Here is a 12,638-nt window from a genome sequence, read left to right on the forward strand (position 1 = left end):
TTTGGTGCCTGAACAGTGTTCAGCTTATAGCATGCACTCAATGATTATTTCTAGAGTAAATGAACACATAAATGAGAGAATTAATGAATGAATAGAGTGTTAACTGAACAGGTGAAAAAGATAAAGCAGAACATTTGGTCTGCAGCTTTCGTTTGTCCCTTCTCTGTCCATTACAGTCAAGAAGGGCCATATTTCCCCTAGATAAGAAGAAATCGAAGCCCAAGATGGGTAGGTAGAGTGTATGGTGTTTCATTCCTTGGCTCAGATGAAGTCCTTTCCAGCAGCTGAGACAATGTACAGTACAAACTGATGATCTCTGTGGATTCTTGGGAGGCATGCAGGCTGTAGGATATTGAAGACAAGCAAACAGTAGGCAGCTTTTGAAAAGAGGAGGGGGAAAGAAGATGGAGTCCATGAACGCAAGAGTGATCAGCCACTTCTGTTCTGGGCAAGATTCTATATCTATGCAATCTTTGGTAAGAAATCCTTAGCTGGCAGTTTAAAAAGGAAGTGGTCACTGCAAGTCAGCATGAGTGCAGCTAGGGCACATCAGGCTGGACCAACCCCACTTCCTTCTCCAGCAGCAAGGGACATCTGAGGATGGGTGAGCTGGAGAGAGCTGTAGACAGACTCTGATCTTCAGTATCTATATCCTGGGATCAGCTGGGAAAACAGCAAAATTCAGGAAACTAATGCACAATGTATTGTGGGCTGGCACCATTGTTGTATGTACCAGTGTGCAAAAACAAAAACAATTTTACCAAAAAAAAAAGTTAAAACCTGGAGCCTTAATCCTCCCAAGTCCCCCTCCCCCACTCCAGTCCTTCTCCGTTGAACAGGGGAAGTAGAGTCAGCCAAGCAAGACTGAAGCTCCAGGAGAAGGGTGGATGTGGCTTACCAAAGCACGGCAGGCAGATGACTCAGTGTCACCAGTAACTGAGATTCAGGAGCCCAGGAGTTGTCACAGAGACCCAAATGATGGTACAAGTCAGCTTCTTCCATCCTCCTGCCCCCACATCTTCCACACCAAGGGGACAAAGGCCACTGTCTGCCACCTGCCCCCTCCTGTGCACATACTGTAGCCCAAAGTCAGCAAGGAGGAGAAAAACAGCCGTCAGAGGCATCCATCTAGGTGCCTCTCTCTCTCCCTCTGAACTTACAAGAAATGGAGAGACACACCGCTTCCCACTTATGCTTTTGATTTGTTGGGAGAAAGCGGGCAGCTCAGATCCTTTCCATCCACCTAGAGGAGGGGGACTGCAGTCTAAGGGGAGAGCAATCCATGGTCTTCTCTTCCTTGCTTTCCCTTAAAGCAACTGACAAGCATTCTTGTCAAATCCACCCACCTGCTCTCCAGGGCAGAGCTACCCAGGGCCCCACAGGAATCTGAGCCACACTGGCTTGCTCTGTCACCACCTGCAGTGCCCACAGGAATGAAATGGGGGTAAAATGGGATCCAAATTGTTGAGTGTCCAGCCCCAAAAGGGTTGGACAGTGGACCTCATCTCCAATCGCTCTTGCCCTCACTCCCTTCTCTCCAGTCACCTGCTCATCTGTCCCTCAAATGCACACGCCCATTCCCACCTCTAGGTATTTGCCCTTGCTCTTCCCTGTCCTTGGGACACACTTCCTCCTGATCTGTGCGAGTCTGGCTGCTTCTCAACCAGCAGGTCCCAGCTGAAATGACACCCCCTCTGAATAGGCTCCTCTGACCAGCTTATGAAGCAACCTCCACCCAACCCTCAGGCACTTTCTATCACATCACTCTGGTTTATTTTCTTCCTAGCTTTTAACTCCATCTCCTGCTTCCTTGTCTGTCTCCCCCTACTAGAATCTGAGCACATGCAGAGCGGGGGCCTTGCCTTTCTTGTCTACCTCTGTATCCCCAGGGCCTAGAAAGTGCCTGGCACCCAGTAGAAACTCAGTAAACAGCTACCGAATGAATGAACATCAGCCCTGAGGAAGGTCTCACTATGGACACATAAGGGAGATTTCACTCACTTAGACTGTTTATGTTACGTATTCCTTTCTGGGGCCAGGTGAAGCTTTAAAAGCTTAATGACATTACTCAAAATTTGCTGTAGCTCATAGGTGGTGGATTCCAGGACTATGAACAATGGCTCTAACTAGATCAAAAGCCCTTTCCATTAGAACAGGGGTTCAAAATTTTCTTCTTAGTAGGGGAACATTTTCTTTGCAAACAAACTTACCTGGAACCCCTTTATATAAAACTGATAAAAACACAGGTGCTTAAATCAAAACCACAATGAGGTACCACCTCACACCCATTAGTATGGCTACTATCAAAAAAACAGAAAATAGCAAATGTTGGCAAGGATGTAGAGATGTTGGAACTCTTGTGAGCTATTGATGGGAATATAAAATGGTACAACAGCTGCAGGAAAACAGGATGGAGCTTCTTCAAAAAATTAAAAATAGATTTACCAGATGATCCAGCACTCCCACTTCTGGGTAGACACCCAAAAGAATTGAAAACAGGGTCCCAGAGAAATATTTGTACAACCAGAGAGAGCAGAGAGTCCAGATCCTCAGTTGCTAAGGATCTGATCAAGCTCCCTGTGCTGGACAGGGGGCAGGGGCCTTCAGCTCAGCCTAGGTGAGAGTTCCGTCCATTCCTGCCTGCTGAGACCCAGCCATCCCAGGATCCCCTTTGGACCCAGCTCCCTACTCCCAGCCCCCATCAGGCCTGAGGTCAGCCCTTTTGCTGGGGGTAGACACAGCACATCCCTATCCTGGTGGGCCCTGGAGTTGCTGAGCCCCATACAGTTGCCCAGGCCTCTGAACTCATGGTGCACACTCAAGGATGAGCTCACCAAGGAGGCTTAACCAGGCTCCCTGGGGAGGGGTGGAAGAGGAGGGCAATTTCCACTCCGAAGCCCTTGGTCTCTGGGCTTCCCCCATCACCACCCTCCAGATGTAAGCCATCTAGAATGTGAAACCTAGGGTCATTTTCTGCCTTATGCTTTTCTTTGAATAAATTGACTCATTTCTCATATTTTAGATATCTCAGCAGTCAGGCCTCCAAAGAGCCAAAACCCCCATGCAATCTTGCATTTTTCTGTCTTGTGACTTCCTGACCAGCAGCCTCTTACAAAAGAAGCTCAGAACCCAGATTTCAAGGCATCAGAGAACCCAAGAGTCCTTGACCCAGCTGTGTACCTACAGCTTGTCAGCCACCAGAAGGATGAGGGGCAGCCTGGTTACCCTGGCCTTCCTCCTCACTCTTGCTGCCCTCCACTCTGAAGCTAGTGAAGGTAAGATCTGTTACTCTCATTCCCCTGGACAAAGAGAACACAGTGGCTGGAGGCAGGGAGCTAAAGGGAGGACACATGGGTGTTCCAGAAAAGGCTGCATGGGGGTCTCTGAGAAACAGACAGCATCTTTACTGAGGATCTCTCCCCATTCCTGGTTGGGACTCACTTCTGTCTCCTCTGGGGAGAGGAAAACCTGACTCTGAATACAACCTCCCTGGCCTTTGGGTACCCAGCATAGAGCAGCTGATCCAGAGGCCCCCAGGCTATCTGCTCAGCCGCCTCCCGGAGAGACACAGGAGCCAGGGGTAAGCATGGGCTGGGAGAGAGGAAACCGTGAAGGATCAAACTGTCTTCACAGCTTAGATAGGGTTTTACAATATTTGGATTGGTTGCCAACATTTAAAAATTGGAAACATTTAAAAGTCTATATTTTCCATTTCTTTTGAAAATATGGAAGACCAAGCAGACATGAGCCCAAGTTTCCACAAGCTAACCTTCAACTAGAAATGAGGTGGTGAGTACTTTCCCCTTTAGGCAGGGGGTGCGCTCCCCAGGTCCCAGGAGTCCCCACGGCCAGGCCACATCCAGCTGCTGTCTGCCTGGCCTGCAGGGGCATTTGAGCCTGAGACCCCTGTATCAGCTTCTCTCCGCTCCTAAAGATGCATCTAGTTGTGTATATGGCTCAGAGCCGCTCCCGGCATGTAGTAAGCGCTCAGTAAATATTTGTGGGACACATGAAGAGGGAGCAGCTGGTGACTCTGAAAGAGGCAGGGCTCCACCCCAGGTGTCCTGACTCCCCAGTTCAATGCCCTTTCCGCCCTAACTAGGCACGGTTGCCGCTCAACAGTGGGCTGGAGCCCAGGGAGAAAGTGGCACAGCAAGGGCCTGGGAAGGGGATTTCCGAAGAAACTGCTCTCCTGAGCTGAATTTCAATCAAAATCAGAGGCGGAAAAACACTCAGTCGTAGGACTCTCATTTGACATCTGCTAGTCCAAGGAACGATGGTTGCTTTCTGGGAATTTTAACCGCAACTAGCCACAGAACTCCTTAATGCTTTCCCATAACCCTGTTATCATCACAAGACTTCTCATCTGCAAATGGAATAAGTCATCCTTTCTCGAAGGGTTGTTGTGAGGAACAGAGACGGGCCCCGTCAGGAACTGAGCCATGCACCAGGCCTGTGGTAGAGACTTAGTCAATGGAAGCTTTTTTTTCTCTTGAGAGAACAGCAAAACAGAATGGAGAAATAACCAGCTTTACAGTCAGGAAGACATAGATTCAAACTGAAGTCACTCACTCACTCAACAAACATATATTAAAAGCCTACTTGTTACCGAACCTGAAGTGAGTTCGCTCACCCATTGCGCAGCAAGCCAATCTCTGACACCGGGTGTGGTGGAAGAAAGCAGGAATTTTATTATTGCACAGTGCTGAGCAAGGAGAGAGGGCAGCTAACGCTGAAATCCCAAACTCCCCGAAAAGCTAAAAGGAAGGGTTTTTATTTGGGGTTTTAGGTAGGGGAGGGGGAGCATATGGCCTTGCTGGTCCGAGCTTTCCCACCAGCCTGTCCTTGGCCTTGAGACTACTTGAAGAGAGGAGGAAGCCCATGACCTTGCTGGTCAGCAGCTTTCCCACCAGCCTGTATCTCTTTGCGGAGAGGAGATGATCCAGGTGCTTGTCCTTGATGGTGTCTGTCTCCATGGAGGATAGTGGATTCTGGAGCCAGGAAGCCAGAGAGTAGGCAGGAAATGAGTGTTTTGGTTTTAACCCCATATATACTAGGTTTAATGCGGGGAAATTGATATCAGGGTTGGTATCATACTCTGGGCCACCCGTTCAGTCAACATGCTGTCTCTGCTCCCAGGGAGCCTCAGTCTGGAAGCCCTACACTGGTCAGCTTGTGACCTTCCATGCCTTGTTTAGGCTTCCTGAGCCTCAGTTTCTTCATCTGTTTCATGGGGGTGACAAGGCCTTTATCACACAAAGCAATCATTGGTATATAAATCAATATGCACAGTACTTGCCCCATTGATACTATTTTTTTTTTTTAAGATTTTATTTTTTCTCCCCAAAGCCCCCGGTATATAGTTGTATATTCTTCGTTGTGGGTCCTTCTAGTTGTGGCATGTGGGGCGCTGCCTCAGCGTGGTTTGATGAGCAGTGTTGTGTCCGCGCCCAGGATTCAAATCAACGAAACACTGGGCCGCCTGCAGCAGAGCGCGCGAACTTAACCACTCGGCCACAGGGCCAGCCCCTCCCATTGATACTATTTTAAGGACACAGGTTCAGAAAGGGCGAGTGCCCTGTCTGGAGTCACACAGCTTTCAGGAGCAGAGGCAAGAACAAATCTAGCTCTCCCGCTTCACAGTCAAGGCTCTGCTCCTCTGGGCATAGCAAACCGCCCCCTTCTAGCATCTCCCTGAGGCCTGTGAGAGAGGACCCCTCATATGCAGGGGAACAGTCCTGCCCTGCTGTAGCCCACCCTGGGCATCCACTAGCATTTCCACGTGGGAATTCCCTCTTAGCATTTCTCAGTAAATGACATGTTTTTCCAAATCCTACATCCCAAGAAAACTCAGTTGAGAAATTAGGAGAATGGGGCAAAGTATTGCAATTCTCCTGCAGGAATTAAAGCTTAACAATCAACATAGATGTTACTGATTTATAAGAACCCACGAACATCATGAGCAAGAGCAGGAAACTCTTGACACTTGGAGCTCACAGTTAAGATCAGCTGCCTTGGGGGACTTGGGACAGGAGAACGTAGGGAGACGTGGTCACAATCCAACAGCCTGAAGTGGTTGCCATGTTACAAGTGTGAGTTCATGGGCCTGTCTGCTGCTAAGTAAATGCTGATGTGTTTGTATACCTCACATACTTTATACGAACAGTTTCCAGAAATAACAAGTTTTGGAAGCAAAATAAGTCCTTAAATGGGCAATTTCAACTGTGATTCTTATAGGAGATGTGAATATTATGTTCTTTGAACAATAATGTTCACTGACACTGCCCAGTGTTTGAATAATTGCTATAGGCTGTAGTTCTTTATAAATGCTTTAACAGAAGAAATACAAAGAGAAAATATGTCAGCGCTGTGGAATCCTGGGACATGAACCCAGGAGCATTTATCAATTTGTATATAAAGTCTAAATGAGCAAAAGCAATATCAATTTGAATGGAAAAAACCAAAGTCAGGACCAGTAGACAAGATATGCCCATTGTTAACAAAGGAAATGAGCTTATCAGAAGCAGCGTGTATTCTCACGCCCAACTCGAAGACGCGTTTGGACACACTTTCAACAATTCGGCCAACATCAACACAAAATGGAAAAAATGTTCTATGTCTAGAATATTTGTTACAAAACAAAGAGCAAAATTACAAATAGGGCAATTAATGCTTCCTGTATTTTCAAATTTCATTTTTGAATTATAACTTTGAAATATTTTAAGTATCAAAAAGTCATATTATTTTTTTCAATTTTTAAATGCTTTTTATTGGCCATCTATTTTGTGTTAATATTCCTTTCTTTTCATGTTTTCTATTATCGACTGTATCTGCTAGGGAACATTTAACATGTTATTGAAGATATAATCTTGTCACGACACATTGACATCATTTACTATTACCTTGCTTTTTTTCTTAAAGAAAATCTCTGAAATTTTTAGTACAAACCTATCAAGGAAAAGTGATTCACTGTTTACTATGTGGTCAGGGATTATTACTTCAAAACATGAAAATAAAGTGTTATGAAAAATATACAGTACACCTAAAACTAATAAAATGTTATATGTCAATTATATCTCAATTTAAAAAAAAGAAAAAATACAATAATTTATGATTTGAGAACTCCCAGGAATCCTGATTTCTCATTCCCGAATTCTGAAGACTGTCAGAAATTTGAAACACTGGGATCGCAGAGTCACATCCCAGCCCTGGGGAGGGCGTGAGAGAAGGAGAGGTCAGGAGGGGCTGGCATGGGGAGGGAAGAGCGGTGCTGGAGAAGGATCATCTAAGAGTGGGAGGAGGAAGAGCTGCCAGAGAGGGGCCAGGTCACACTCCCTCCTGGGTGTTCTTGTGTCCTCCTCTCCTCCTTTCTCTTCCCGGGTACTCTGGGGACAGAGTTATAGGTCTATGCTTCCTCGTGGAGAAGATTTCAGCTTCATCCAGCTCTCTACCTTGCAGAGCCAGCTAATAATCAGGCTTCCTGCTGTTTCTCTTTCACCTCGAGGAAAATCCCACTCGGCTTTGTAAGAGATTATGATTGGACCAGTGAGCTGTGCCCCATGCCAGGGGTCATGTAAGTACAGCCCCACTGGCAATGGAAGGGGGTGCAAATGTGAGAACCAGCAGGGCCTGGGAGAGGGGAACAGGGGGGTGGGACTCTCTAGGAATGTGATGGGGATGAGCAGGGGACACAGGAGGAAGCTGCAGTGTGGGAACTTCCCAGCCTGAGCTGGGCCTGCAGGAAGGTGGTAGGAGCTGGTCCCAGTGCATAGAGATGGGTCAGGAAAGAGGAGGAAAGAAGAAAAGTGGGGCTGCCTGGTGGGGCCTTCAATGACTCCCCAGAGAACAACAGAGACTGGCAGTAAGACTGGGGAGCTTGGCTGGGGTGGAGGGGGAGGTGGTCTCTCTCTCTCTTTGAAGGGCCAGATCCAGCAGAGAGAGGGATGGGGAAGACAATGGGGTGGCAGAATGGGCTCCTCTCCTGCCTACTGACTCTCAATTCCTCATCTTTCTCCTTCTTCTGCACAGCTTTCATACCAAAACGGGGCGACAAATCTGCACCAACCCCAGCGATGCCTGGGTGCAGCAGTACATCAAATACCTGGACGGCAAATCCAACTGATCTGGGAACATGGCCCAGGGAACATGAGAAGAGGCCACAGAGCCACCTCCCCTCCCCAACTCTCAGCCCCAGATGGTCCCTGGGAGTTGTCCCGGCCTGAACTGAAGCCCCGTTTTGCTTTTCTGTGCTCTCACACTCTGATAACTCCTGCTCTCTCCTGAAGCTTTGGAATGACACTCTGCCCTCTGGGGCCTGAGGACACCTTGGCCCCCAGACAGCATCTGTCTTCCCTTTGCAGGCACCTGGTTGTTGAAATAAAACTGCACTATAGAAAGGGAACCTGGTTGTTTACTTTGGTTCTCTCATAAGACAGCCTGGTTATTTCTTTTACTTTACGGACACTTATTTGGTATTTACTAGGTAGGAGGTGCCGTTCTAAACACTTCAATTTAAACAGTGGAATGGTGGGGCAGAGTCAGAATCAGGAGGACGGAAACAAGTGACATCTACATCAGGGCCTTAGATAACGGGAACAGTGTGAAAATACAGACAACCGTGTTGAATATTGTTTGTTTGCATGGGAAATGGGTAATTGAGGTGCATACCTAATACACCTCATCATTGCACTCACCCATGCTGGGGGCTGCAGCTTGTGGCCAGATTTTTGGGACCCCTCTCCCTGGTCTAATAGGCAAATCCAACAAGAAAACTGCATAGGCTTTGAATCAGTACAATAAAATCCATGCTGTGCTGTGAAGCAGCCCTGCAGCCCATCTTTAGCTGTGTCAAATGACCTTGCAATCCCACATCTCATGACTGAGGATGCCAGCTGGACAGGTCCACCGCAGAAAGAGATAAAGAGGGACCTCTCTCTCACATTTCCCAGCTGCATTTCTTAGAGATTGAGGGAACAATTAACAACCTCCACGCAGATATCGTCAGCATCTCTGAACTTGATGTATAACCAAGAATTTCCTGTTTATGCTTCCTCCAATGTATAATCAAGAGAAAAGCCCAGATGTACTCTACCCCCCCTTTTTTTCTTAACATATATGAAATCTAGTTGTAAGGTTTTTTCCTTTTCCTCTTCCCTGCACGTGCACTGTTTGTGAAAGAGATATAAGCTGCACTTAAATTCACACCGCTCGGCGCAGTTCCATCAGAGTGCTGTGCTGAACTCTTTCCCAGGGTTCGAACTCCTCACACTGATTATTGAACAGGCTCCTTCATGAATATCACCTAGACTCCTTATTTCAGCCAACAAAATTACCTGTATGGCTATAAGTCTCATGTCTCAAGGTTACCTGTATGGCTATAAGTCTCATGTCTTTGTGTCCCTGCTGCTCAACCTCTGACTGCTGCCTTGTTGACTAATTTGGTCCTCCAGCTTTAGGGCATCTTCTGTGTCCAACAGCTCACTGACCCTTCATGTCTGTACTCCCTCCCAACCTTCCCAGAGATCCCTTCCTTGAAAGCTCTTCCTCCCATCTCTGCCATTTAAAACATTTACTTCTCTGTCCACCCCTCAAGATCTAGTGTGAATAGCACCTCTTGTCCTTCTCACCCACAGCCACTCATCCCCCCAACTGAAGTCCTGTATTCTCTTCCATTGCTCCCTTGGCCCTTATGCCTGCTGCCTGGTGTAAAAGTGACTTTGGAAAGTTGACCATCCCCCCACCACCAGCCCAACTAAAGATACAGCCAAGTACAAGGCAGTGCTCTGTGGGACACAAAGAGGAAACAGGAGGTAGGCGGGAGGTACTCTGCTCTTGGGGTTGCTGAGGCTGATGCCAGTCTGGCCATGCTTCACTGGACCCAAACCAGAAATGGTACTCAGGGCCATGGTATGGTCCAGCACATGCCCTCCAACTCAGGCCTTGGGGAAGACACACCTTGGTTTCCTGCCTCAATCTTAAACTCCTTTGGAAGAAGGATGCTGTTTGACACCAGCTCGGAGATCTCTACAGCTGTGAGTTTAGTGGTGGGGTGTGGGGGACCAGCTACTCTCAGCGCCAAAGTTAGGAAATTAGCAAAGTCTCTCTTTGGTGCCCTCACATTCCCCCATCAAGGCCCATTTCCTCACTTTACTGCTCCCCTCTCTTCCAAACTCCAACCCTTAGAGCCCTGATGCCCTTGGGCTCACTCTCACACTCAAATCCCATCTGAAAACCAGTTCTCTGCACCTCCATTCACACTAAAATGTGATCAAAGCTTCAGGGGAGCTCAAGCCCCAAAGCCAAACAGACAAGAATCAGTGAGGAAGTGGGGAAGGCCTGGGATCTCTGGGAAGGTTGGGAGGGAGTACAGACATGAAGGGTCAGTGAGCTGTTGGACACAGAAGATGCCCTAAAGCTGGAGGACCAAATTAGTCAACAAGGCAGCAGTCAGAGGTTGAGCAGCAGGGACACAAAGACATGAGACTTATAGCCATACAGGTAACCAACAGCCACCTGGCCACCAGCAAGGTAAACCTGCCTGCCTGCCATCTGACCTCACCTCCCACTTCCTCCCCAGCTCCCTCCATTCCAGTTCAATGCCTTCCTTGCAATGCCTGCCTTGCTGTTCCTCAAACACAACAGAGAGGACCCAGCCCCAGGGTCTCATGCCTATTCCCTCTGTGGGAATGCTCCTCTCCCCAATCTGGTCAGCCCCCTTCAAGTCTCTGTTCAAGTGCCACCTTATCAGAAAGGCCTTCCTTGAGCATCCTATTATTATACAGCACCTCCCTCTCCCCCCACAATTCCTTATCCTCCTTCCCTACTTGTTTTCTTTAACTCCATAGCACTTATCAACTTGTATTGTTCTATATATTTACTTATTTGTGTTTACCTGTTGCCTTGCAATCGGAATGTAAGCTTCATGAGGGTAGCAATTTTTTAATATTTTATTCACTGCCCCACCCTCAGTGCCTAGAGAGTACCTGGTACAGAGTAGGCATTGGAGACTACTGGTTGAATGAATGAATGGATGGATCAGGTCATGTAGGCTCAGAAGCAAGCCTGCAGAGGAGAGGGCTGCCAGAAGACAATTTTTGGAATAAGTCTGTCTTGAAGAGCATGGCTTCCCAGCTGGGGGATAGCCACTAATGAACTTCACAGGACAGGCTCCAGAGAGTAGAGTACAATGGCAGTTCACTCCCACTGCTGTTCAGGTGTGGCTCTTCTCCTTAGATATCTGCAGTGCTTGGCCCTGAGGGGAACTGAGATGGATACTCAGTGTCCGTGAATGTGGAACTATAACTGCTGTGGGCCATGCTTCTTCTCCAAGCCACTCTCCTCAGGAAATAAGATCTCCACCCTCCAAGTTGCTCAAGCTGAAAATGGGAAGTCATCCTTGAAATCCCTCTCCCTCATCCCCCCATCTAACCCATCAATAAATTCTTTCAGCTTTGCCAAAACCTCTCTCAAATCCTCTTCGGGTCCTCTACCACCATTCCAGTCTAAGCTCTCATCCTCGTGACCTCATGATGTGCCTCAGAACCGGACGAGGGTTTGGCAGGTACACAGAACCCAATCAGGCATCTGAGAACGGTGCCATGGTACCAGTCAGGAAGACCATGAAAATTCAGAATTCAATCATGCAGAGAGAAATTCCTGAAGGAAGTCAGCCACAACCCTAGGAGGTTGCAAAATTCCATCCACACAGCTCAGAGAGAATTACAGAAAGACCTAAAGGACTGATGGACTGGCATTAAAGTGTCTTTAGTACCAGAGGAGAAGGTAATAAATGTCCTATAAGAACTAAAGAAATGAAAAAATCTAGCCCAGCCATGAGGAGTGTTTGCTACGCCCTCAGAGAAGTTGCTGACTTCTGTCTACGCAAGTCACACAGAAGAATCACTTGAGTGTATAATTAGAACCTAGAAGACGCCAATTGAATTTAAAAGAAGTGAACTCCAAACCTCCTGTTGTCATTTTGAACATTAAAATAGAGTTCCATGTACCCAGATATGGTGGAGAGGAATCACCCTTGAAGTGCACAGGCCCAGGTCTCAAGTCCCTTTTGGCCAGTGAGCAACCCCTGTTGCTGGGATGGTGGTCTGATGGAGACCATAAATAATTGGCCCAGTAATCGCAATGTGTTCAAGATATTAACACTGTACCCTAGCGGGTAAGCCTCAGAAAGTTTACACTTAAACATAGATAGGAAGATGCAAATCAGTCCCAGAATATTAATACCCATATGCAAAGATTAAGAATAACTTGCAATCATTGGAATTAGCTATATGATTTGGAAAGTAAAGCATTTATAATATATCAAATTTCTGGAAGACAGGAAAGGAACAGAGTGCTATAAACAGATCGAACACAGTAGAGGAGTCCAGGACACACATGGGAGAAAGAAGCAGTGGAGGTTCTGGGCTCTGGGTGGCAGATGGAGAAAGCAGGGGTGAGAGTTATGAAGATCAATACTCAAGCAGCTATAGGGAGATGCCCTTGTCCCATCCATTCCCACCACTGGGACTTGCAGTGTCAAAGGAAAAATTTGCACTAGACAAAGTTAAACAGGCAAGCAAGGCTTTATTCAAGACTATTGCAAAAGAGGAGAGAGAGTGAGCTCAACTCCACTAAAACAA

At 47.3% G+C, this 12,638-nt stretch overlaps 1 protein-coding gene across 1 annotated transcript; it reads left to right on the plus strand.

Annotated features, from left to right (window-relative positions):
* The first annotated feature begins 3,073 nt into the window (after window positions 1–3,073).
* LOC103554518 (regakine-1-like) lies at window positions 3,074–8,401 on the plus strand. Its single transcript, XM_008525602.2, has 3 exons — window positions 3,074–3,275; window positions 7,459–7,573; window positions 8,029–8,401. The coding sequence occupies exons 1-3, from the start codon at window positions 3,206–3,208 to the stop codon at window positions 8,120–8,122; spliced, it is 279 nt and encodes a 92-aa protein (XP_008523824.2). The 5' UTR covers window positions 3,074–3,205; the 3' UTR covers window positions 8,123–8,401.
* Window positions 8,402–12,638: the final 4,237 nt, after the last annotated feature.

The sequence above is a fragment of the Equus przewalskii genome, chromosome 10 (assembly GCF_037783145.1).
Source record: "Equus przewalskii isolate Varuska chromosome 10, EquPr2, whole genome shotgun sequence".
NCBI classification, from domain to species: Eukaryota; Metazoa; Chordata; class Mammalia; order Perissodactyla; family Equidae; genus Equus; species Equus przewalskii.

Coding starts and splice junctions, on each gene's coding strand:
- LOC103554518 (XM_008525602.2), top strand. CDS start 3,206: ATGAGGGGCAGCCTGGTTACCCTGGCCTTCCTCCTCACTCTTGCTGCC. Junction 3,276..7,458: donor CCACTCTGAAGCTAGTGAAG/GTAAGATCTGTT, acceptor TCTACCTTGCAG/AGCCAGCTAATAATCAGGCT. Junction 7,574..8,028: donor TGCCCCATGCCAGGGGTCAT/GTAAGTACAGCC, acceptor TCTTCTGCACAG/CTTTCATACCAAAACGGGGC.